Below are 24,130 nucleotides of genomic sequence, written 5' to 3'. Positions count from 1 at the left end.
TTTATCCTACAGAGTATAGCATAATGAGAAAATCAGTGCAAAAGGGAATCAAACCATAATAAGAAAGTTTTGAGGAAAATAGAAAAAAAAGTTTTTGCTGAATAGTTAACTACAGTAAAAATTTTATAGCATTTAAAAATTTTTCAATTGTAGAACATATTTTTTTATAATGAGTTCTCACAGTGAATAAGGGCAAATTTAAGTGCTGTTAGATGCTGCTGTGGACAGAAAAGTAAAATTTTGGATTTGCACTGAATGTATTATACTTGTATCTTCCTATTTATTCTAGATTTTAAGTTTTATTAAGAAAACAATACAAAAATACATTTCCTTAATATATACTTATAATTTTATTCCCTGTGTCTGAGTCTAACAAATATTTCCACTCAGGATAGATTCCAAGGAAAATTTATTCCCTTTCTTATTATTGCTGCGGAAAAACTGAGGAAGCTCTTGTGTTAATGCCAAACGGTAAGTTCTTGACAAAAATGGTGACGCACATACGGAATATATAGCAGTAAATCCTCCGCGTCCTTTGTCTTCGCTATTGTTACTGGTCGACGTTTGGTATTAAGAGGACCGTGCTAGATGTTAAAAATGTATGTCATGGAATGGCCGACCTTCTGTCAGATTGCATATCAGGGTTCGGACTGTGCTTGAACCTCAGGTTAAAAGGAGATTCTGTTTAATAACGTAACGGTCTCATAGTCAGCCAGTTGATAACATAACAATCGACCTTTTTTCTGATTGTGACTGAATTACCCAAGTCTCTGTAGGATAAAAGTTCTGAGAATGTCATTTCAGTCACCCCAAATCTGGGGTACGTTTTATTTGCTTGTCTAATGATAGCCATCCAATCAAGAGGTGTGTAAATGTGCGAAATTCTCCTAGTGGCTTTCTCCACTAAACCAAAATTGCTGTCGTTAGGTATATCAGAATTTCCTCATACCAAGAATTTGTGATCAATGACTGAGACGTGACGCTTGAATCTTCACTTAGCTTCGTGAAAGACATTTTTTAGAGTTGCTGTTTTGGATGGTACAAGAATCAGAACATAAGATTAGCTTTTTATATGTAGATCTAATTCTAATCCTTAAGAAATACTTGAAGCTATTTCCTTTAGGATATCTGGAACCAACTCTATGCCGTGACCTCATAATCCTACCGGGCTGAACACGTGCTTGAAGACAATCATTTTGCGCACTGTAAACACTAAATTTCCAGAAGGAATGAAATATATCTTGTCTCTCTTCCTCTTCGAGTTGACTGTGGCATTGCAGCATGGAGCTGTGGAGCTTTCAGCTGGTACTCTTCCTCACAGCCCAGTCGTGCTCACTGTTACGCTGCCATTGCCTAATTCTCCTCTTCCAGTTCTCAGGAGGTCAAGAGCGTCTTCTTCCTCTGCTATCTGCTCCATCTACATGGCAGACGTTATTGTCAGCTGGTGCAGCAGAAGCATCACTTCCTCGGCAGCTGTGTCCTCACCTCCATTAAAAGAAAAATATGCAAGAACTGTGAAGGTACCATAAGCTATTGTTGTCACATATTTAGGCTCAACAGCCAAGTCCGGTTATTAATTCATTAGTTAATTGCCACTTATCAAACTTCCAAAGTAATTATTAGCTTTCCTGAGCAAAAAACCCTGATATTCCACTGCTTCATGATCTATATGTTCATACCAATCATTCATAATCATCAGTCCCATTCAATTAGAGCTCACACACCGATACCTGGACGTGAATCTATCACGCTCTGGACGCACCGTCATAAATAGTACTTAAAAACGGAATAAGTCGAAAATGATCAAAAATGAACTTGATTCCAATGTGCTGTAAACTCCCCAAACATGACTACCACTTGACGCACAAAAGACTGTACCTCAGATGGCGCTTCGTGTAAGTCCAAGACAAAATACAGACAGTCCCTAATTTGATTATCGTTGTATCTATACCTGGGATTAAGTTCGACAATCTACATTCCGCAGGGTATTATTTTATTGAAGTGGCTTACTTATATGTGTGTACAAGGCAGTCACAGCAAATGACGGCATCACTAATAAAGCACGTGAAGTCCTGCGTGGAAACTGCTGCGAGTGCCGTATCTCTGTTAGTGTCATGAGTTTCGGAAGGAGATTTGCAAATCACGACTCACTGGCTAGCAACGGAATTATCTTTGGCAGTAAAGGTATGTGGTTCATATTAAATCGCCAACACAAGATTGTACTCCAAACCGTTTCAAGCTCCAGAATGCCAGTGTCATACTCAGCTTCAAGGAGAGAGAAGTTGGGCAGCTGCCAGTCTTAATCCCTAGTTCCGAGTATGAAAGTAATGTTATAGACTTCGAGACAGAGGAGTAGGTTCATTTCCTCTCTGTACAATAACAGTACTTGTAACATACACATATAAAAACTAAAATTCACAATACTGACGTCCCGGAGTAATATTTATTTTATGAAGCCGGTTCTCAACGAACTATAAAATAAATGTCATTGTGGAACATAAATACTGTGTATTTCAGTTTTTAATATTTCTCTGTTCCTCAAAGTATCGATGGAAAATTCCATAAACGTGACACATTTATTCATAATTTACCTTCAACAGACTTAATTTACGTCGTACTTTAAAGCAAAACTCTGCAGTTAGGCAAAAGAGTAAACATTGAAAAATCTTGTATTTAGTGAGCGGAGGGCAGCAACAAGTTTTACACTAAGTAGGGGAGCATTCACTGGGCAGTTGGCACACATTCTCAGATTCGTATATGTGTCGTTCTCATTATATCTTTTTTATATTTTTTTCGAAGAATTGGGGAATGATAAATGTTTCGTATCCTGGATTGTTCATTTCTGGAAGTCCTTTTATTTTTATCCTGTAGAATGAAAACATAGTTCATAAGAATGCAATGAAATTGCACGCTGTAAGAGCAAAGTGTCGGTTATCGCAGACATACACCTGCATGTGCCTGTTTATATTTCTTCATAAATGTGTATATACGATTCTCTTTTTCCACAAGCGGATCCTGTCTTGGCCACTATTTGACTTATTGCCTTTTGATTTTGTGCTGAGATGATTCGCCGACGCTTTTAAAACGACTTTCCTGGCCTTCGGCCAGCACCAATGGCTGGCATCTTCTAAGATTCAGCTTCCATTGCTGGTGGAGTACAGAGATCGAGTTTGCTGCCGGAGATTATACACTGAAGAGCAAAAGAGACTGGTACACCTGCCTAACATCGTGTAGGGCCCACGCGAGCACGCACACGCACCGCAACACGACGTGGCATGGACTCGACTAATGTCTGAAGCAGTGCTGGAAGGAGTTCACACCATGAATCCTGCAGGGCTGTCAATAAATCCATAAGAGTACGACGGGTTGGAGATCTCTTCTGACCAGCACTTTGCAAGGCATCCGAGATATCGTCAATAACGTTCATGTATGGAGAGTTTGGTGGCCAGCGGAAGTGTTTAAACTCAGAAGAGTCTTCCTGGACGTGTGCGGTATCACATAGTCCAGCTGGAATTGCCCAAGTACGTCGGAATTCACAATGGACATGAATGGATGCAGGTGATCAGACATGATGCTTTCGTACGTGTCACCTGTAGGAGTCGCATCTAGACGTGTCGGGGGTCCCATATCACTTCAGCTGCACACGCTCCACACCATTACAGAGCCTCCACCAGCTTGAACAGTGCCTTGGGGCAGGGTCCATGGGTTCATAAGGTTGTTTCCATACCCATATACATCCATCCCCTCGATAAATTTGAAACGAGAACTCTCTGGCCAGGCAACATGTCTCCAGTCGTCAACAGTCCAATGTCGGTGTTGACGGGCCCAGGCGAGGCGTAAGGCTTTGCGTCGTGCAGTCGTGAAGGGTACACTAGTGGGCCTTCGGTTCCGAAAACCCATATCGAGGACGTCTCGTTGAATGGTTCGCACGCTGATGTTTGTTGATGGCCCAGCACTGAAATCTGTAGCAATTTGCGGAAGGATTGCACTTCTGTCACGTTGAAGGATTCGTTTACGTCGCCGTTGGTCCCGTTCTTGCAGATCTTTTTCCGGCCGCAGCGATGTCGGAGATTCGATGTTTTACGGGATTCCTGATATTCAGAGTACACTCGTGAAATTTGGTACCGGGGTTGCGTAGACAAGAGCTTTCAAATGCCCGCATAAATGAAAGTCAAGAGGGTTGAGGTCAGGAGAGCGTGGAGGCCATGGAACTGGTCCGCCTTTACCAATCCATCGGTCACCGAATCTGTTGTTGAGAAGCGTACGAACACTTCGACTGAAATGTGCAGGAACTCCATCGTGCGTGAACCACATGTTGTGTCGTACTTGTAAAGGCACATGTTCTAGCAGCACAGGGCACAGGTAGAGTATCCCGTATGAAATCATGATAACGTGCTCCATTGAGCGTAGGTGGAAGAACATGGGGCCAAATGAAGACATCACCAACAATGCCTGCCCAAACGTTCACAGAAAATCTGTGTTGATGACGTGATTGCACAATTGCGTGCGGATTCTCGTCAGCCCACACATGTTGATTGTGAAAATTTACAATTTGATCACGTTGGAATGAAGCCTCATCGGTAAAGAGAACATTTGCACTGAAATGAAGATTGACACATTGTTGGATGAACCATTCGCAGAAGTGTACCCGTGGAGGCCAATCAGCTGCTGATAGTGCCTGCACACGCTGTACATGGTACGGAAACAACTGCTTCTCCCGTAGCACTCTCCATACACTGACGTGGTCAACGTTACCTTGTACAGCAGTAACTTCTCTGACGCTGACATTAGGGTTATCGTCAACTGCACGCAGAATTGCCTCGTCCATTGCAGGTGTCCTCGTCGTTCTAGGTCTTCCCCAGTCGCGAGTCATAGGCTGGAATGTTCCGTGCTCCCTAAGATGCCGATCAATTGCTTCGAACGTCTTCCTGTCGGGACACCTTCGTTCTGGAAATCTGTCTCGATACAAACGTACCGCGCCACGGCTATTGCCCCGTGCTAATCCATACATCAAATGGGTATCTGCCAACTCCGCATTTGTAAATATTCCACTGACTGCAAAACTACGTTCGTGATGAACACTAACTTGTTGATGCTAGTACTGTAGAGCAATGAGTCACATGTCAACACAAGCACCGAAGTCAACATTACCTTCCTTCAATTGGGCCAACTGGCGGTGAATCGAGGAAGTACAGTACATACTGACTCAACTAAAATGAGCTCTAACATGGAAATTAAGCGTTTCCGGACACATGTCCACATAACATCTTTTCTTTATTTGTGTGTGAGGAATGTTTCCTGAAAGATTGGCCATACCTTTTTGTAACACCCTGTATATTACTTTACAGAACACACTAGCCTCCGAGCCCCACGTTCGTGTACGTTCAACCATTTAGCGCTTAATGGTAGTTTCACTGTCCCTCTACCAGTTGCCACAGATGCTCACGACAGTAGCACGTGAACATTCGACCATCTTCGCCGTTTATGAGGTACTCGTTCACAGTCTTTGCGTAATAATTACCTGACCTTTGTCAAAGTCACTTATCTCAATGGATTTCTCCATTTTCAGCCAATATCATCGCCAGGGTGAACACCCGCAAAGCCACCAGGCTGCATCCAACGTCGCGGTGGGCAGTGGTTATTATGTTTTGGCTGACAAGTGTATTTTTATTATTGTTTGTCAGTGTGAAGTCTCTGAAATTAATAACACATTTGAAGCTAAACTAAGTCTTTAACGACGGACTGCACAGAAACGAATACACGTGTTGAATTTAATTTCGTGTGATTATACTGAATGAATTTTTTCGTGATTTTGCAGCGGAGATAAACATAGTGACACATGTTAAATATAACTTCATGTTGATAAAAATGATCGAATATTTTCGAGATGTTTCAACAGAGAAATGTTGTAGGATGGGAAGACATTTGCCTTCGTAAAGTCACAGCGGAGCCGCGTGGGAGAGCCGCGCGGTCTAGGGCGTCTTGTCACGGTCCGCGCGGCTTCCCCCGTCGGAGATTCGAGTCCTCCCTCGGGGATGGGTGTGTGTGTGTGTGTCGTCCTTAGTGTAAGTTAGTTGAAGTTAGATTAAGCTTAGGGGCCGATGACCTAAGCAGTTTGGTCCCACAAGACCTTACCACAAATTTCCAAAGTCACAGCGGCATTCGAGCGATAAGCGGCTTCCTCTGTCTCGCGTAACAGCAGGCAGCGGGCAATGACGCAATGTTTGCAGTCTGCCGGAAGTGACAACAGGCGCAGCAGTGATACTGCAGCGTGCGGCAGCTGCGTAAACCGCTCACGCCCTGTCCTGCGTGAGGAATTTCTCTCGTTATGTGACGTAACCAGTTAAACCAGGCTCGGGCAGCATTTGTTGACTCACAGGGCTGATTCACATACTTACTTAACAGTCCATTCTGCTCAGTCAGCGTACAAAATAAGCGACTTTTACAACTCTTGTTGGACAAACTAATGAAGGAATAAAAGTAAATCTTTTCAAGTTCTCCCACCCGAGGAGTGAAAGTTTATTTGTTCTAAAATAAGGTGTGTCCATGGCGGAAGTTCCGCAATCTGCAAATATTACCTGAAATCAGAAAACAAACAAATTTCTTCATCTATAGTATTTACGCAGGAAGTAATAGCATGGTTGTTCATTAAATTTTACAGAATTTAAAGATGTAGCTTTGTAGGGCATTTTTGGTCACTTTTTTGCAATAACTACTAAATAAATTGAAGTAAGGAGGAGTAATTCAGCCAAATTTCAGAAAGATATTATTATTAGTGAGCCCGCAATCCATTCCGTCAGCCTGAAATATACTGTATCTCAAGCTTACTTACTTACTCCTTGGTTCAGAATGGTTCAAATGGCTCTGAACATTATGGGACTTAACATCTGAGGTCATCAGTCCCCTAGATCTTAGAACTACTTAAACCTAACTAATCTGAGGACATCGCACATATCGATGCCCGAGGCAGGATTCGAATCTGCGACCGTAACGGTCACGCGGTACCAGACTGAAGCGCCTAGAACCGCTCGGCCACACCCTTCGGCTACTCCTTGGTGCTACAGCCCGGGTTGGGCCTTGGGCCACCTGGACAATCTCCGCCCATTCTTCTCTGCTGGCTGCCTTGACTCTCCATCTTCTAACTCCCATTCTTATCAAATCCTCCTCCACGTTGCCTAGCCATCTGGTCCTTTGTCTGCTCCTTATATGGCGTCCACCTGGTTTACCTTTGAAAACTTTCTTGACTGTGCTGCTTTCCACCATTGTTTCTACATGTCCCAAGCAACGTAGTCTATTTCTCTTTTATCTGTCACGATATCTAGTTTGTTATACAACTCTCTCATTCCCTTATTATTTATGATTCGCCAAAACCCCCTATCATTCACTGGCCCGCAGATTTTTCTAAGTATCTTCCTTTCCTATCTCTGCAACACCTCCTCATCATTTTGCGTCTTTGTGCAAGTCTCCAAACCATACATCACCACAGGTCTCGATAATGTACCATACGCTGTGAGCTTCATATTGCTACTAAGGCTTCATGCTTTAAATACTTCAATAAGTACATAGTAGCCCTTGCTACTAGCTGTAATCCTTATATGTATTTCTTCTTTCATATCATTAGTCTCATTTATCAGTGACTCAAGATATTTGAAGCTCTCACAGCGTTCAAATTCTTTCCCGTTCAAAGTCATGCTTCTTTCTCCTTCACTATACGTTTCTCTATATGTTAACATATACTTGGTCTTTGACTGATTAATTGTCAACTCCATCTCCGCTCCACATCTTTCTAACTTTTCAAGCTTTTCTTCTCGATCCTGTTTCCTCCTGGATAACAAATCAATATTATGCATATGCAAGATCCTGTATCACTAAATTAAACAGTGTCCTCCAGCGTTGCAGCTTTGTGTCTTTCGCATTAGCCTTTCCAAAGCGACATTAAATAGAACAGTGGAGAGCTCATCACCCTGTCGCAATCATTGGCTAACTTCAAATGCCTTTGATAAAGTGTCCTCAACCTTTACTTTGCATGCTGTTCTTCTCAAAGTCATTTGAACCAGTCTTATTAGTTTTCTGGATATTCCTGCCTCTTGCATTGCCTTCCAGAGTTGATGCCTCTTCCTACTATCATAAACTTGTTTGAAATCAATAAACAAGTGTTGGACATCGATATTATAACATTTTTCAAGGATCTGTCTGATAGTAAAAATCTGATTCGTAGCAGATCTATTAGTTCTGAAACCACACTGATTGTCTCTTAGATACTATTTTACATATGTTCTGAGTCGCCCCACCATGACTATTCCTAATAATTTACATACTATGCAGAGCAATGCAATTCCTCTATAATTCGCACAATCGGCTTTGTCATGTTTCTTATGCGTAGGGCAGAGTATTGCTGTATTCCACTGTTCCGGCGTATTTGCTTTCCGCCATATTTCCACTATAATCTCATGCAAAACCCTTATTAGTTTTTCTCCACCATTTTTTATTATTTCCGCTGTAATGGTGTCTTCTCCCGGAGCTTATTGTTTTTAAGAATCTTGATACTAGCTTTAACTTCTTCCAGCGTACGTCCCTCGACGGATTCCTGGTACTCTCTTTCTCTGTTTGATTCCAGATACACCTCTTCTAACATAGCAGCATCAACTTCACCTTCGTTTTCCTATTCTGTATTCAATAGTCCACTAAAATACTCCACCCATCTATCTAAAATCTGATCTTTTCCTTCAATCCTTATCTTTACAAAAAACTGCTCTGCATTGGAATCCTTTCTTTATATCTTTCACCCTCATACAGAATTTCCCCAAGCTGAAGGAATATATTCGGAGCATACTAATAAAGAATCAGTCTCAAATTTGACCGAATTACTGCTCGGGCATGTCCGCAAGGAGTAATAGGTCATTTTTTATTTTAATTTATGAATTAATTACTGGAAAGAACGTGACGAAAATCACACGACTGAACTACATCTTTGTTTCAAACGTCTGCCATTTTATAATTTTTTCAAGTTTCAAAAACTGTGCAGATACTCCGCGCGCAGTATTCTATGGATTAAGAAAAATTGTTTGTTTTTTTATTTCGGGTAAGATTTGCAGGCTGCAGAACCTCCTTGGCTGACACACATGATTTTGGACAGAGCAATTTCCACTCCTAGGATGGGGGCTTAATGAGAGCTGGCTTCCTTAGACAAATCAAAAAATGTTGGGCAAGAATCAATAAACAATGTGAAAAAAGATATACATCATTAGTTTTTCCAAGAAAATCGTAAAATTCGCTTATTTTGTATGCTGTCTGAGGAGTATAGAACCTTAAGATCGCGGGCGGCCTCGAAACGCGACAGCAACTCTGCTAGCGCATAAAGTCAAAACTATGGCGTCCGTGATATTAATGTTTTTCGGTAACGCATCAATATGAATGGCACCCATTTCTCGACTCGCCATGCCAGCAAATTAAGCCTCAAAACACACGTTTTTGGAGTACATTCATTTTATATTCATCCCGTCTTCAGTTGTTTACATTTAATTAAGCATCGTGAACATTGTTTCTTTATTTACAAAGTTTTACGTTAGCTGTCTTAAAAATCTCCGTTGCAAAATCCTGCAACGCCATCAGTGACAAAACAATGTTCACGACACTTAAGTAAATGTAAACATATGAACATGGGATGCCAGGCATCTCGAACTGTTATCATGGAAAAATAAGCGTGCATAAAAGCAATTGGTTGCAGGTAATTAATTATACGAGGACTGTTCGGAAAGTAACGTCTGATCAAGCGTGAAATGGAAAAACACCGTGAAAATCCGATGGAACTCTCCACAGATGTGTTAGGTAGTGTGTCTAGTATGCGCATCGATCGCCTAACGCCACTCTTTCCAGTTCCGAGAGCACAGTAAGCACGTAAAGATGTCTAGAAAATAGTGTCTCCTGGCAAGTATGTAAGCCTGGTGAGAGATTTCGCCTGATGTCATGCAGCTCAGATAACATAACTGTCATGCGTTTCCTACTTCATGAAAATTCTCGATCGAACTCTGCAGGAGCAATGAAATGCTCCTACACAGTTTTCGACAAGTGTTGGATCACCCGCAATACATCTCTTAATTGGTTTTCCCTCTGCATTTCATCTCTGCTCACATGAGCTGCTGGCTATGAGACAACATTTTGACTCAGACAACGAGCTGTAGACCAGCGTAGAGAATTGGCGGAAAGTAAAGACGCTGGCTTCTATACGACAAATGTTTAAGTTGGAGTTTCGGCTACATAAAGAAGTAGCTACAAGGTATATCTAACCGTTACAAACAAAACAGTTTTGATTTTAACAGTGGTTTCCATTTCGCAACCGATCCGACCTTACTTCTCGAAAAGCCCTTGTTAATTACCTTTAGTTTAAACGGTTGCAGTGTTCTAATATGCCCTCGCTCTCTCTCCCACGAATTTCTTCCCCGAGTCGGACTGAAACCAACCGTGGGCCGGATCCGGACCACGGGCCGCCGGTTGCCCAATGTGCCAGATATCTTAAGTCCATACATACTGCAAAACAGTATTCTGGAATTTCACCTCTGAACTGGTAATCATGAGAGAACTTAACAGTTTATCTAAAATGGCGACAAACGGTAGAATGCGCTATAAATTTGAACGACACCTTTTCTCCAAAGAGACGGCTTCATACAGGAAATGTCTTCCTTTTGTGTCGGTTGACACCCAGGCAGGATGGGAAACCTGTGAGGAACAGAGGTATTATCTTCCTGTGTTCCAGTAGGCAGAACTTGACTGCTTCCTTTCTCAGCAGTTGACAGGAAACCTATTTTTGGCACCAGAGGCTTGGTAAGTAACTAGCATTCTAAGGTCATAGAAAAAACCCATCTCGCCCCTTCCTCTTTTTGTTCGCGTATCCGATTTTTCTTTGACAGAGAAATCTGAAAGTATAGTTATGTACATATCAAAGCACGAGAATAAATGCCAATAGTAAGGCCTCCTATATTTTTAGATGTACAAACAACCGTTTAAATTTTGAAGAATACTTTATTGTTTTACTTAATCAGTCAAGATTTTGTTGCAGATCGATGGTTTGACGGACGACGTGTTGGCGAGCGTTGTTATGGGAAATGCATACGACCTTTCTTAACATTTCTCTTCTCCGGATCTGAAATGTTGTTCTAAGTTTTTTCAGTGTGACACAGTACTTGTCAGCTTTGGTTGTTGTCCCAGCAGGCAGAAAGTCGACCGGGACCAAAACACAGCTGTAGTGACTTTACCAAGAGACTGTGTTTATTTGAATTTCCGCGGCTTGGGTGCAGAGGGATCCTGCCACTCGTGTGACTTGGTTTGTCTCAGGTGTAAAGCAGAAAGCTCAGGTTCCGTCCCCCGTGACAATCGGCTCCAAAAAATTGTCCTTTTCATCTTCAAAGAGGCGAAGAAATTCGCGAGAAGAATCAACTCGTTGCTGCTTGTGATGTTCTGTCAGCATACGCGATACGAATCTTGCAAATATCTTCCTATTTTGCAACTTTTACGTTAAAGTCATATGGATGGGGCTTCGGGAAACCTCAGGAACCAAAGTGTAGAAAGCATCCAGAGCGATTCTCTGATATTTACGCCTAGTTTCTTCCACCTTCGCAAGTGTCTCGTCAGGAAATGAACTCCCACTACTACTTTCTGCTTCGTGGATTTCAGTTACGACCTCCTGTAAACTCTCTACACCGAACATTTTTGACATCGATGCACGGCTGCCCATAGACGTCTGTCAATTAGCGATGAGTTTCAATCGGTTCAACGCCTTTTTCGTCCAAAAATCGAGTAATTGCACGAACTTGGCACTTGGCGGTATCGTTCAGCGGGAGCTCCTTTTTGAGTAACAGCAACACCAAGACAGAGCATGCGAGCGTGCTTGTACGAAGTGTCTACAAAAAAAGCGGAACTATGCTGTCACAGAGTAAGTACGCATACGCCAAAGGTGAAGCGCGAAGCCAGTCGAATGCGGCATCTCTGGTGTCTACAGAGAAATCAGTGTGGCCGCAGCCTTCGTTTGCGTAAGAGCGGTTACTCTGTTTTGCCGGAAAAATTATAATAACAGAGTGAAGAATCGTCGTGAAGTTTCACATGAATCTTGGAAAAACTTCTGTTGAAACCTAACTTTCACTAAAAGAAGTGTATTGCGAATGTTTATCATGAACACGAGTTTTTAAGTGGTTCAAGCATTTCAAAGACGACCAAGAAGACGTTGAAGATGACTCACTTCCGGGACACCTTTCAACATGAAACACGGATGAAAATATCGAATAGTAGGTAATCTGATTCGATCTGACCGTGTGTTGAGTATTCGATCGATTCACAAAGAATGCATAAGGCAAGTTTTAGATAACCATTTTAATGTGAAAAAAGTGTGTGCAGAACTGGTGCCGAAAATTCTCGTGATGGAACAAAAAAGAAGACAGAGAAATTATTTGTACTGACACTTTGAATACCATTGAATATGATCCCGATTTCTTGGAAAGAGTTATCATATGTTTTTCTCTTATGATCCAGAAACTAAGCACCAATACATGCACTGGGAGAGCCCAAGATCACAGAGAGCGAATAAAGCTCGAATGAGCAAATCAAGATTCGAAGCGACGATGATGTTTTTCTTCTTATACGAAATTGTTTATCTTCACTGAGTTCCTGAGGGCTATTAACCAACTTTACTAACTAGAGGTTCTTGTTCAGCTCCGAAAAGAGGAAAAACAAGTCATAGTTTCTGCATCAAGACAACGCACTGCCTCATACCACATTGTCTGTTAAGAGGTTTCTGGCGAAATACAGCGTCCCAGTGTTAGACCACCCACCTTAGTCGCATGATCCAGAGCCTTGTGAGTTTTACCTAATCCCCAAGGTCTAATCTGCATTAAAAGGAATAAGATTTCAGTTCGTTAAAGGAGTGAAAGAAAAACCGGCACACGTAATCAAAGAGCTCACAGAGGAAGATTTCCAGTAGTGTTTCCATCAAAGGAAATTTCGCCAGTAGCGTTGTAGGAGTGTAGTAGTATTTTGAGGTTGACAATAACTAAGTATATATGTTTCATAAATAAAATCTTTTACAGCAACAGCCCCGTTATTCTACAGGCACACCTCGTATTTGGAAGTGGAGGTAGCATCACTCACAACACCGCGGCGAAGACTCTATTAACCCTGTGGAGTATAGCATCCACTACGGTGGGGAGCTGTTAATGATTGCTTCTTTGGCGTTTTCAATCAATCCTGAGGCTGAAACTGCACACAGTCCACTGCAGTGGGCACTCCCTATTGTAGTTGTACCCTGCATGCATTTGTAGCCTCAGCGCTGAATCAAAACATCAGAGAAGTGGCCATTAAAAACTGTCCACTGCAGAGAAAATCATGCACCATAGGGTTAACAATATGTTTCCAAAAAAATAGGAGACTTTTTTTGAGGCTGATCTCGAAAAAATAATATTAAGATATGAAATGCGCAAGAGTGTTATTTGTAACGAGGGGATCAAAATTCCGGGGAATCAATATTCCGTAGGAACATAAATAGAATTTTAATTAAGGGATCAAGGAGTGATGTTCATGAAATGAGCGAATATGTCAATTTCCAGTAATTTTTTACTTATTAGTAGAACTTGTAGACTATAAGTGCCCAAGGCTTCAACGATGAAATCACATCCAAAGTGCCTGAAAAATAATGACATGTGAGACACGATGCCCTAAAACTACATTTTCATGTACTAAAGTCATCAAATTAGCAATTTATGATGAGGGTCTTGTATATGACGCAGGGAGGTTCAAATGGCTCTGAGCACTATGGGACTTACATCTGTGGTCATCAGTCCCCTAGAACTTAGAACTACTTAAACCTAACTAACCTAAGGACATCACACACATCCACGCCCGAGGCAGGATTCGAACCTGCGACCCTACGGTCACGCGGTTCCAGACTGAAGCGCCTTTAACCGCACGGCGACACCGGCCGGCCAAGGCGCAGGGAGGATGAAGGTATTAGAGAGAATGGTGTGTAAGACAGAAAATTTCACTCAATATATCTTGAGAAAAGTAGATTTACAGCGACTCTCCGCAGTTGCAACGTCTGTTGAAGGCCTGGTAAAGGAAAGAAGGCATAAAAGAAGAAACCAGAAGAGAAGCCCTGAAGAGAAAGACGCCTCCAGAGTACAAATCTGGGACTCTCGAGGAGTGACATACGAGAAACGTTAGGTTGAATTTTAAAATGCATTTGCTGAAAATTATGCTTTTAAAGTTTTATGTACCCTTTCCTCAGAATCTATGAAGGGCAGAATTACGAAATTTCGTACATTTCTTTCTGTAAACCCAATAAATGTTGTGTCAAGAATAAAATTTGAGGTTCTTAGTGTGAGCCGAGATATGGGACAAAGAGCTTGGAATTTTGCATATATTTTATATTGCACTTACAGAATCATAACTAAAAATTATTGAAATTCTCCTAATCCATATATTCAAATAAAAACTCAAGAGAGGAGCTTACTATATGTAAAGACACTAAACAGAGAAAATTTTATAGAAATCTCTTGAATAGTATCTGAGAAAAGACACATATATTATATTTTGAAAATGAAACATTTAAATTCCACAAAGAAAGTTACATGTATATAATCCAAAAGATGATCATGATGTTCGGTTTGTGGAGCGCTCAACTGCGCGGTCATCAGCGCCCGTACAAAGTCCCAATCTTTACACAGTCCAATCTAACCACTTACACGAATAGTGATGATGAAATGATGTAGACAACACAAACACCCAGTCCCCGGGCAGGGAAAATCCCCAACCCGACCGGGAATCGAAACCGGGACCTCGCGATCCAAAGGCAGCAGCGCTGGCCACTAGACTACGAGCTGCGGACTTATAATCCAAAGAAGTATACAGTAAAATCTGTTAATTTCATATAAAGCATGGTACTAAATTTCATTGCTGTATCTTCAAATTGTGGATTTGGTGCATATTTTCAACAGCGTGTGTTCTTCATGGACATCTCTTTGTTACACTACTGGCCATTAAAATTGCTACACCAAGAAGAAATACAGATGACAAACGGGTATTCATTGGACAAATATATTATACTAGAACTGACATGTGATTAAATTTTCACGCAATTTGCGTGCACAGATCCTGAGAAATCAGTACCCAGAACAACCACCTCTCGCCGTAATAACGGCCTTGATACGCCTCGGCATTGAGTCAAACAGAGCTTGGATGACGCTTACAGGTACAGCTGCCCATGCAATTTCAACACCATACCACAGTCCATCAAGAGTAGTGACTGGCGTATTATGACGAGACAGTTGCTCGGCCACCATTGACCAGACGTTTTCAATTGGTGAGAGATCTCGACAATGTACTTGTCAGGGCAGCAGTCGAACATTTTCTGTATCCAGAAAGGCCCGTACAGGACCTACAACATGCGGTCGTTTATTATCCTGCTGAAATGTAGGGTTTCGCAGCGATCGAAGGAGGGTAGAGCCGCGGGTCGTAACACATCTGAAATGTAACGTCCACTGTTCAAAGTGCCGTCAATGCGAACAAGAGGTGACCGAGACATGTAACCAATGGCACCCCATACCATCACGCCGGGTGATACGCCAGTACGGCAATGACGAATACACGCTTCCAATGTGCGTTCACCGCGATGTCGCCAAACACAGATGTGACCGTCATTATGCTGTAAACAGAACCTGGATTCATCCGAAAAATTGACGTTTTGCCATTCGTGCACCCAGGTTCGTCGTTGAGTACACCATCGCAGGTGCTCCTATCGGTGATGCAGCGTCATGGGTAACCGCAGCCATGGTCTCCGAGCTGATAGTCCGTGCTCCTGCAAACGTCGTCGAACTGCTCGTGCAGATAGTTGCTGTCTTGCAAGCGTCCCCATCTGTTGACTCCGGGATCGAGACGTGGCTGCACGATCCGTTACAGCCATGCGGATAAGATGCCTGTCATCTCGACTGCTAGTGATACGAGGCCGTTGGGATGCAGCACGGCGTTCCGTATTACCCTCCTGAACCCACCGATTCCATATTCTGCTAACAGTAATTGGATCTCGACCAACGCGAGCAGCAATGTAGCGATACGATAAACCGCAATCGCGATAGCCTACAATCCGATCTTCATCAAAGTCGTAAACGTGATGGTACGCATTTGTCCTCCTTACACGAGGCATCACAACGACGTTTCACCAGGCAAGGCCGGTCAGCTGCTGTTTGTGTATGAGAAATCGGTTGGAGACTTTCCTCATGTCAGCACGTTGTAGGTGGCATCACCGGCGCCAGCCTTGTGTGAATGCTCTGAAAAGCTAATCATTTGCATGTCACAGCATCTTCTTCCTGTCGGTTAAATTTCGCGTCTGTAGCACGTCATCTTCGTGGTGTAGCAATTTTAATGGCCAATAGTGTATACGACCTTGCTCGAGCGCTCATGTGCACACTTGGCATGTGGTGAGGCGGGCTTCACTTGTAGTGTGTCAAAGTGGATACGCTATTCATTATAACTTTCGACTGGCCCCTTGACGACTGGAAAGCGTAAAGTTTTGTGGCGCGGGCGATTGCAGACGTGGCGGTGGGTGCGCCATACGGCGACCACGGCGGCAGCGTGTTCGTGTACTTGGGCAGCGGCGACGCGCGGCGCGTGGGGCGGCTGCCGGGCCCCCAGAGGCTGCCCAGCGCCGGCGACCCGGCGGCCACGCAGCCCGGCTTTGGCATCAGCGTCGCTGGTGGTGTCGACGTCGACGGGAACGGCTACGTCGGTGAGTATCACGTCTGTTTGTAAACATTGAGGCGATAAAGTTCCTGGGGTAGCGATATGAACTTATACAGTTGGCAGTAGTATCGCGTGCACAAAGTATCAAAAGAGCAGTGCGTTGGTGCAGCTGTCATTTGTACTCGAGTGATTCATGTAAAAAGGTTTCCGACGGATCATGACCGCACGACCGAAATTAACAGCCTTAGTAGTTGGAGACAGACGCATAGGAAATTCCATTTCGGAAGTCGTTCGGGAATTCAGTATTCCGAAATCTACAATGTCAAGAGTGTCCCGAGAAAGCAAATGTCAGGCCTTACCTCTCACTGCGGACAACGCAGTGGCTGACGGCCTTCACATAACGACCGACAGCAGCGGCGTTTGCGTCATTCAGTGCTAACAGAAAAGGAACACTGCTTGAAATATTCGCAGATATCTATGTGGGACGTACGACGAACGTGTGCGTAAGGACAGTGCTGTGAAATGTTGCGTTAGTGGGCCATGACAGAATAAGACAGACACAGGTGCTTATGGTAACAGCACGACATCGCCTGCAGCGCCTCTCCTGGGTTCGTGACTGTATCGATTGGACCCTAGACTATTGTGAAACCGCGCCCCGACGGCCGGTGTGGCCGAGCGGTTCTAGGCGCTTCAGTCTGGAACCGCGGACCGCTACGGTCGCAGGTTCGAATCCTGCCTCGGGCATGGATGTGTGTGATGTCCTTAGGTTAGTTAGGTTTAAGTAGTTCTAAGTTCTAGGGGACTGATGACCTCAGATGTTAAGTCCCATAGTGCTCAGAGCCATTTTGAAACCGCGCCCTGGTCAGATAAGTCCCCATTTCAATTGGTAAACTCAGATGGCAGGATTAGAGTGTGGCGCAGACCCCATGAAGCCGTAAATCCAAGCTGTCAACAAGGCACTGTTCAAGCTGTTTGTGGCTCCTTAATGGTGCGGGCTGTGTTCACATGGAATGAACTGGGTCTACTGGCCCAACTGAACCGATCATTGAGTGCAACTGGCTGTGTTCAGGTACTTGGCGACCAGTAGCAACCATTCATATGCTTCAGTTCTGAAACGACGATGGAATTTTTGTGGATGACAATGCGTCATGTCACTGGGCCACAGTTGTTGGCAACTGGTTTGATGAACATTTTGGACACTTCGAGAGAATGATTTGGCCACCCAGATCGCCCGACATGAATCCCATCGAACATTTATGGAACATAATAGAGAGGTCAGTTAGTGCACAAAATCCTGCACCGCCAGCAGTTTCGCAATTATGGGAGGTTATAGTCAGCACGCCTCAATAGAACTTCCAACGATTTGTTGAGTCCATGCCGCATCGAGTGGCTACACTTCGCCAGGAAAAAGAAGATCCGACATGATTTTAGGAGCTATCCCGTGGCCTTTGTCACCTCAGAATACTTCTTGCGGTCCTCGATTTCTACATCTACATATACAGACCGGAAATAATGCAACATGCCTGCCCGATGACGAGCGACGAACAGATACACAGATACATAGACGCCTTATGGATACAGTGTTCTATGATTACACTACAGAAACCGTTACCAGCCCTTCGACATGAGAGGAGGTCACTCTAGCAATTGCTGGATTGCAAAACAAGAAATCACCAGGACCAGATCATATCCATTCGGAAAGATTGCGCTATACCTCACCACAGATAACCCAATATATAACTAATTTAATAAATGATGTACTAACGATGAGTCGGGTGCCTGTGGTCTGGAAAACACCGAAAAGTGTAGTTATTATAAAAACCTACAGAGAGGAATCCATAAGAATCAAAATCATAACTACCAATTTCCTTGTTAAATACATTGGCTAAGATCTATTGGAGCTGTCTGCAGGATCACAGGGAGCTCCATGACCAATTTGGATTTAGGCCAGGACGACGCAATTAATCGGACTTTCCAAATTTTAGAACGTACACCACAGAAGTACGAAGTTGCGGTTCTTATTGACATTGCTGGCTCCTCTGATAATATTTAGCGGCCAGTAATGTCTGTACGATTTCGAGAACTGCAGGTACCCTGATCCCTGTACAGTAGTGGTTCAAATGGCTCTGAGCACTATGGGACTTAACTTCTGAGGTCATCAGTCCCCTAGAACTTAGAACTACTTAAACCTAACTAACCTAAGGACATCACACACATCCATGCCCGAGGAAGGATTCGAACCTGCGACCGTAGCGGTCCGCGGTTCCAGACTGTAGCGCCTAGAACCGCTCGGCCACCCCAGCCGGCCCTGTACAGTAATCTCCGAGACTATTGTAGTAACGGAGTGCCAGAGTTGCAAGAGGGCAACCGCAAGGCTGCCAAAAGCATTACCAAAGGATGTCCACAAGTCTCTATCTGCGGACTGATCTTCTCATATCCACAATTGAAACTATCTTGAATTTAATTGAGAGAGATGGACGTTCAGACGGGATCGTTGCGTTAACGACCTGATTCTTGTGATCTCAGCCAACACAACAGCAATGTTGGAAAACAAACCCAATGACATGCTGCACACAATACAACATTGCTGCACCCAAAACAATTATCCATAGCAACACAAAACAACAAAGTGCATAATGCTCCAAGGCTTCCTAAAAAGATACCAAGCAATTAAAATCGACAACATGAAAATAAAACGCGAAGTTGTGACTCGACACCTGGAGGTACTCATTGACGAACGATACATCTTCACCGAACACATGCGACTGATCACTAACAAAGCGGAAAGCGTAATTCACAAACTAGTGACACTGAACTCGACACGACTGAGGCTCCCACTTCCACACATACGAACGTAGCAGACTACACGAAACACTGAAGAACCCAGGCACATGGGCACTGCTGGCTCTGAGCACTATGGGACTTAACATCTGAGGTCATCAGTCCCCTAGAACTTAGAACTACTTAAACCTAACTAACCTACGGACATCACACACATCCATGCCCGAGGCAGGATTCGAACCAGCGACCGGTGCAGTCGCGCGGTTCCGGACTGAAGCGCCTACAGCTGCTCGGCCACCGCGGCCGGCACTGCTGAATAGAATCGCTAACAACATCTCAAGTGCAGAACATGACATACATATACAGACATGAAGTTCAGTACCAAGTTCCCTTCCCTGGGTGGTGTTGGTGAAGTGACATCTGTACCTGCTCTTTCCTGTTTTCTTCGTGTTCTCTTCTTAAAATATGCTGTAGATTTATAATTTCTATTCCCGAATTCATATCTTTTTCTTTAAAAAATAAGTGCAAGTAAATAAAAGTAAATAAGCAAATAAACAAAATACAACACCACAGAGCAGACACCTCCATGTGTGCTGCATTAGCAACAGTGTCCAAGGCCTCAACTGCGCAGCACAATTATGCTGCATGGTGGAGGCTGTGAGTGCTGGCTAAGAGGACTATGTTTAGTACTTCAGGCTACCTAAAGTAATATCATGGCAGGCACTAGCAATCACAGCGCAGCTGTATATATCATTTATGCAAATTTAGATTTTAGAAATGCAATAGAGCCTGGTTTGATGGCTCTTAAGACGGCGGCCTTCTGGTTTCTTCGTACGGTCATCAAACCAGCCTAAAAAAACTAAACTCCTCCCGAACAGGCCATGAAAGCCCAACGGTACCGATCGGCCGCCGTGTCATCCTTAGCCATTGGCGTCACTGGATGCAGATATGGAGGGGCATGTGGTCACCACACCACTCTCCTGGCTGTATGTCAGTTTCTGAGACCGATAAAACCAGCCTATCTTGCATTAATAAAATTTGAATTTGCACAACTGAAAATTAATGTCACTTTGCCACCGTATCACACTGTCATGCAAAGTAGTAGGTAATTAGATGCCATGTACTGGAATGCACATGATCGAGAGTAGGATGCATGCATATCATAATTCTGTTCATTTCACTTAGGAGACTAATGGGTGCTTTTGGGCTTATAGGAGGCCAACCGCTCACAATAGCAGAGAAATGTGAGAATGGGCGGAGGTGGGGGGGGGGGGGGGGGGGAATTGGTCACTCGGAATTGCGGACAACTCCCGACCTGTGACCGGTGACTTTTTCTCTTGAAGTTGGGTGTTAACAGCGACAAATGCTTGCTATGTTTACAATGGCTGGGGGCAGTTTTTTCACGTAAGCCTCATGTTTTGGGCAGGAACACACCAGCTCAGCACCACGGCTGTGCTATTGTTTGGGACGTATCAGAGAAACGGTCGCCGAGCTCCACGGGACAGCCAACAGAACGGCTCTACTCGAAGCACCCCAGTTGTCATATTCTGTTGGTGCCAGTCTCCAGAAAGCTTCCCACAAAAAGTCCTGGCAGGGACTAGGAAAGGTTGCTCGACTGTTACACCAGCACACGTTTGCCGTCACCGTCGGGATTCGGCGGAAGGAATGGTATTGGCGCCTAGTTTTATGGAGTACGTTTGTGGGAGTCTAGACGAATTGTTGTAAGGCCACACCCAGCGAAAGTCTTTTTGTCGGCGTCGACTTGCCAAAATCTTGCACAAGCGGAGGGGCCGTTCTCTGGGTGCAGGGCGGAAGAGAATTTGGGGAGTTGGTTCCTGGCCGCCGCAGGAGTCGTTCGCGTACTTTGCCGCCCTTACTGGAGAGTAATTTAATTCGCAGTTTCACTTGTCCGTCCACCTGGACCAACACTTGATTTTTCCGCGCTCGCGCTTCCATTTGTCTCTAAGGCAGAGCCCATTTCCATGCAGCGGAGCCGATCGCGAGTAGCAGCCGTTATCAGCTCGCTGCCTTGCGTCATACTGTCAGAAATATGTACAGCTCCGGCCTGTGGAGTTTCAGTTGATTTTTCAGGAGCCCAGTGGCATCTGTGGAACCACTTTGTCTTCTTAGATGATATTGTGGTAATGCATCCTATTACCGAGCGAGGTGGCGCAGTGGTTAGACACTGGACTCGCATTCGGGAGGACGACGGTTCAATCCCGCGTCCGGCCATCCTGATTTAGGTTTTCCGTGATTTCCCTAAATCGCTCCAGGCAAATGCCAGGATGGTTCCTTTGAAAGGGCACGTCTGACTTCCTTCCCCGTCCTTCCCTAATCCGATGAGACCAATGGCCTCGCTGTCTGGTCTCCTTCCCCAAAACAACCCGATGCATCCTATTACCCACTTGTTTATTGATACTATACATTTCACCTGTTCCCTTTGCTCCACCCTCCCTCACCCCCTTCTCGTAGGAGAGAAGCACACTAGATTCCATACAATGCTGTTTGTACTAGGTTCTTGCCAACAGCTGTCAGATGAATATTATTTACATGTTAGGTTTACATTCCGCTGCGCGGAGTGGCCGTACGGTTTGAGCCGCCATGTCACAGACTGCGCGGCCCCTCCCGCCGGAGGTTCGATTCCTCCCTCGGGCATCGGTGTGTGTGTTGCTCTTAGTATAAGTTAGTTTAAGTAGTGTGTAAGTCTAGTGACCGATGACCTCAGCAGTTTGGTCCCATAGGGATTCACACGCATTTGAACAACAACATTTGTTTATATTCCCAGACATGATTGTTCTTTGTAGAAATTCTTGATCAGTTCTGTGTTCCATTGATCGAAAATAAATATAATGGTAATTTTGAGAATGGTATTTATCTGTTAAATAGTCACACTCGCCAGAACCCTTTTCCATCGCCATTTTTGAAGAGGGACGTTGATCAATTATTTTAATGAATAAAGTATATGAGAAGCTAGTCACCCAACTTAGGATTTATATCAGGGCCATTATAAGATTGCGGTACACACCTTGTGCAGATTCAGTAGAAACCCGGTTGGATGTGTTTCGCATAACGCCGGGATTCTGCCCCGTAATTTGCAAGTCAATTAAGGGTCCCACAATAGCAAACACATGGCTACTTTTCAACATACACCGCCTGAAAGAAAAGTAGTACACCCTTTTAGAGGTTTCCAGTTCACTCAAGCTTTATTGTTGCTTCAGAGCGTATAGAGTACATGACAGTATTACAATTATCATTTACAAGTCAACAGCAAACGCAGTTCTAATGTACAAGGTATCGACCAATGCTGAAACACTCATACCAGTACGTGTCGTAGTCTCCACAGGAGACAATGCAGGCAATGACTCTGGCATCCAGTCGATCGCACAGGTAGCGAATACTGTCCTGAGATACGTTGTGCTATGCCTGCTCGACCTCTCCACGTAGTTCTGTAAAAGTTGTTGCTTGACGAGTTGCACGAGTCACTTCTCGTACCATCACATCCCACATGTGCTCGATTCGAGACATGTCAGGAGATAGTGTTGGCCAGGGAAGTTGCTACAGGTCTTGCAGAGCACACTGAGTTCCATGGGCCGTGTTTGAGCGAACACTATCCTGTTGCAACAACACATCACCTTCCTGTTGCAAGATCGACAAAAGAATGTGTGTAACAACATTCTGCACATTCCAAGCGTTCGTTAGCGTTCCCTCCAGAAACACCAAACGTGAACGTGGGTTTTAGCTTGTGACACCCCAGACCATAAGGCCTGGTGCAGGTCCAGTGTGTCTTACACGAATGCACTCTACGAGACAGCGCTCACCAGGCCTGTGTCTTACGTGCAAATGACCGTCACCTGCGTCTTGGCAGAACCTGCTTTCATCGCTGAAGACCGTGGTTCGCCATGCCATCTTCCAAGTGATCCTCTGATGGCACCAGTCCAGCCGTGCAAAAAAATGGTTCAAATGGCTCTGAGCACTATGGGACTCAACTGCTGAGGTCATAAGTCCCCTAGAACTTAGAACTACTTAAACCTAACTAACCTAAGGACAACACACACATCCATGCCCGAGGCAGGATTCGAACCTGCCGTGCACGTCGATGCTTTGGCGTGAGTGTAAGACGGGCTACAGGTGCGCGTGCCCGTAGTCCCATTGCTAATAACTGGATCACAAGTGTTGACACGTCTGGACTCACAAGCCCTCTTACCTGTGTTGTGGTAGCTGTATGACCTGCCACTGGTGCCCTTACAATACGATGATCCGGACAGGCGTCTGTGCTGCGTGGACATCCAGAACCTCGTCTACAGGTGTAAGAATGTTCACGCGACTACCGATACCAGCATCTTTGCACAACTAACGCAGGGATTCTAACATGTAAGTCAGTTCTTTGAAAGGACCTTCCTGACACGGTCCGACGTCTTTAAAACTCTGAAACTCGCTCAGTTGGCTGTAGAAAGCACAAGAGCGTCTTCGTGTCATGGTTGCATGCTTGCTTTCACACATTTGCACCACACCGAGCCTTTTGGCTGTGAGAATTCCCTATTAATGAGTAGACACAAATGGGGCTCTGGTAGCTATCTGTTGGCGAACAGCGTTGAAGCCATTATCAGTATATTTACTATCTCCCCCCCCC

General features: G+C 44.2%; 1 protein-coding gene across 1 annotated transcript in view; it reads left to right on the top strand.

Annotated features, from left to right (window-relative positions):
* Positions 1–16,437: 16,437 nt before the first annotated feature.
* The window catches only part of LOC126088359 (integrin alpha-IIb-like), a 269,521-nt gene continuing 261,828 nt past the window's right edge, over positions 16,438–24,130 (top strand). Inside the window, exons 1-2 of the mRNA XM_049906497.1 lie at positions 16,438–16,450; positions 16,571–16,765. Of these exons, the coding sequence (XP_049762454.1) occupies positions 16,438–16,450; positions 16,571–16,765 (208 nt within the window). The remainder of the gene's footprint in view (positions 16,451–16,570; positions 16,766–24,130) is intronic.

Source organism: Schistocerca cancellata, chromosome 6 (genome assembly GCF_023864275.1).
Source record: "Schistocerca cancellata isolate TAMUIC-IGC-003103 chromosome 6, iqSchCanc2.1, whole genome shotgun sequence".
Classification (NCBI taxonomy): domain Eukaryota; kingdom Metazoa; phylum Arthropoda; class Insecta; order Orthoptera; family Acrididae; genus Schistocerca; species Schistocerca cancellata.
Note: the sequence above shows the minus strand (reverse complement) of the source record. Positions and strands in the feature narration are given on the sequence as shown.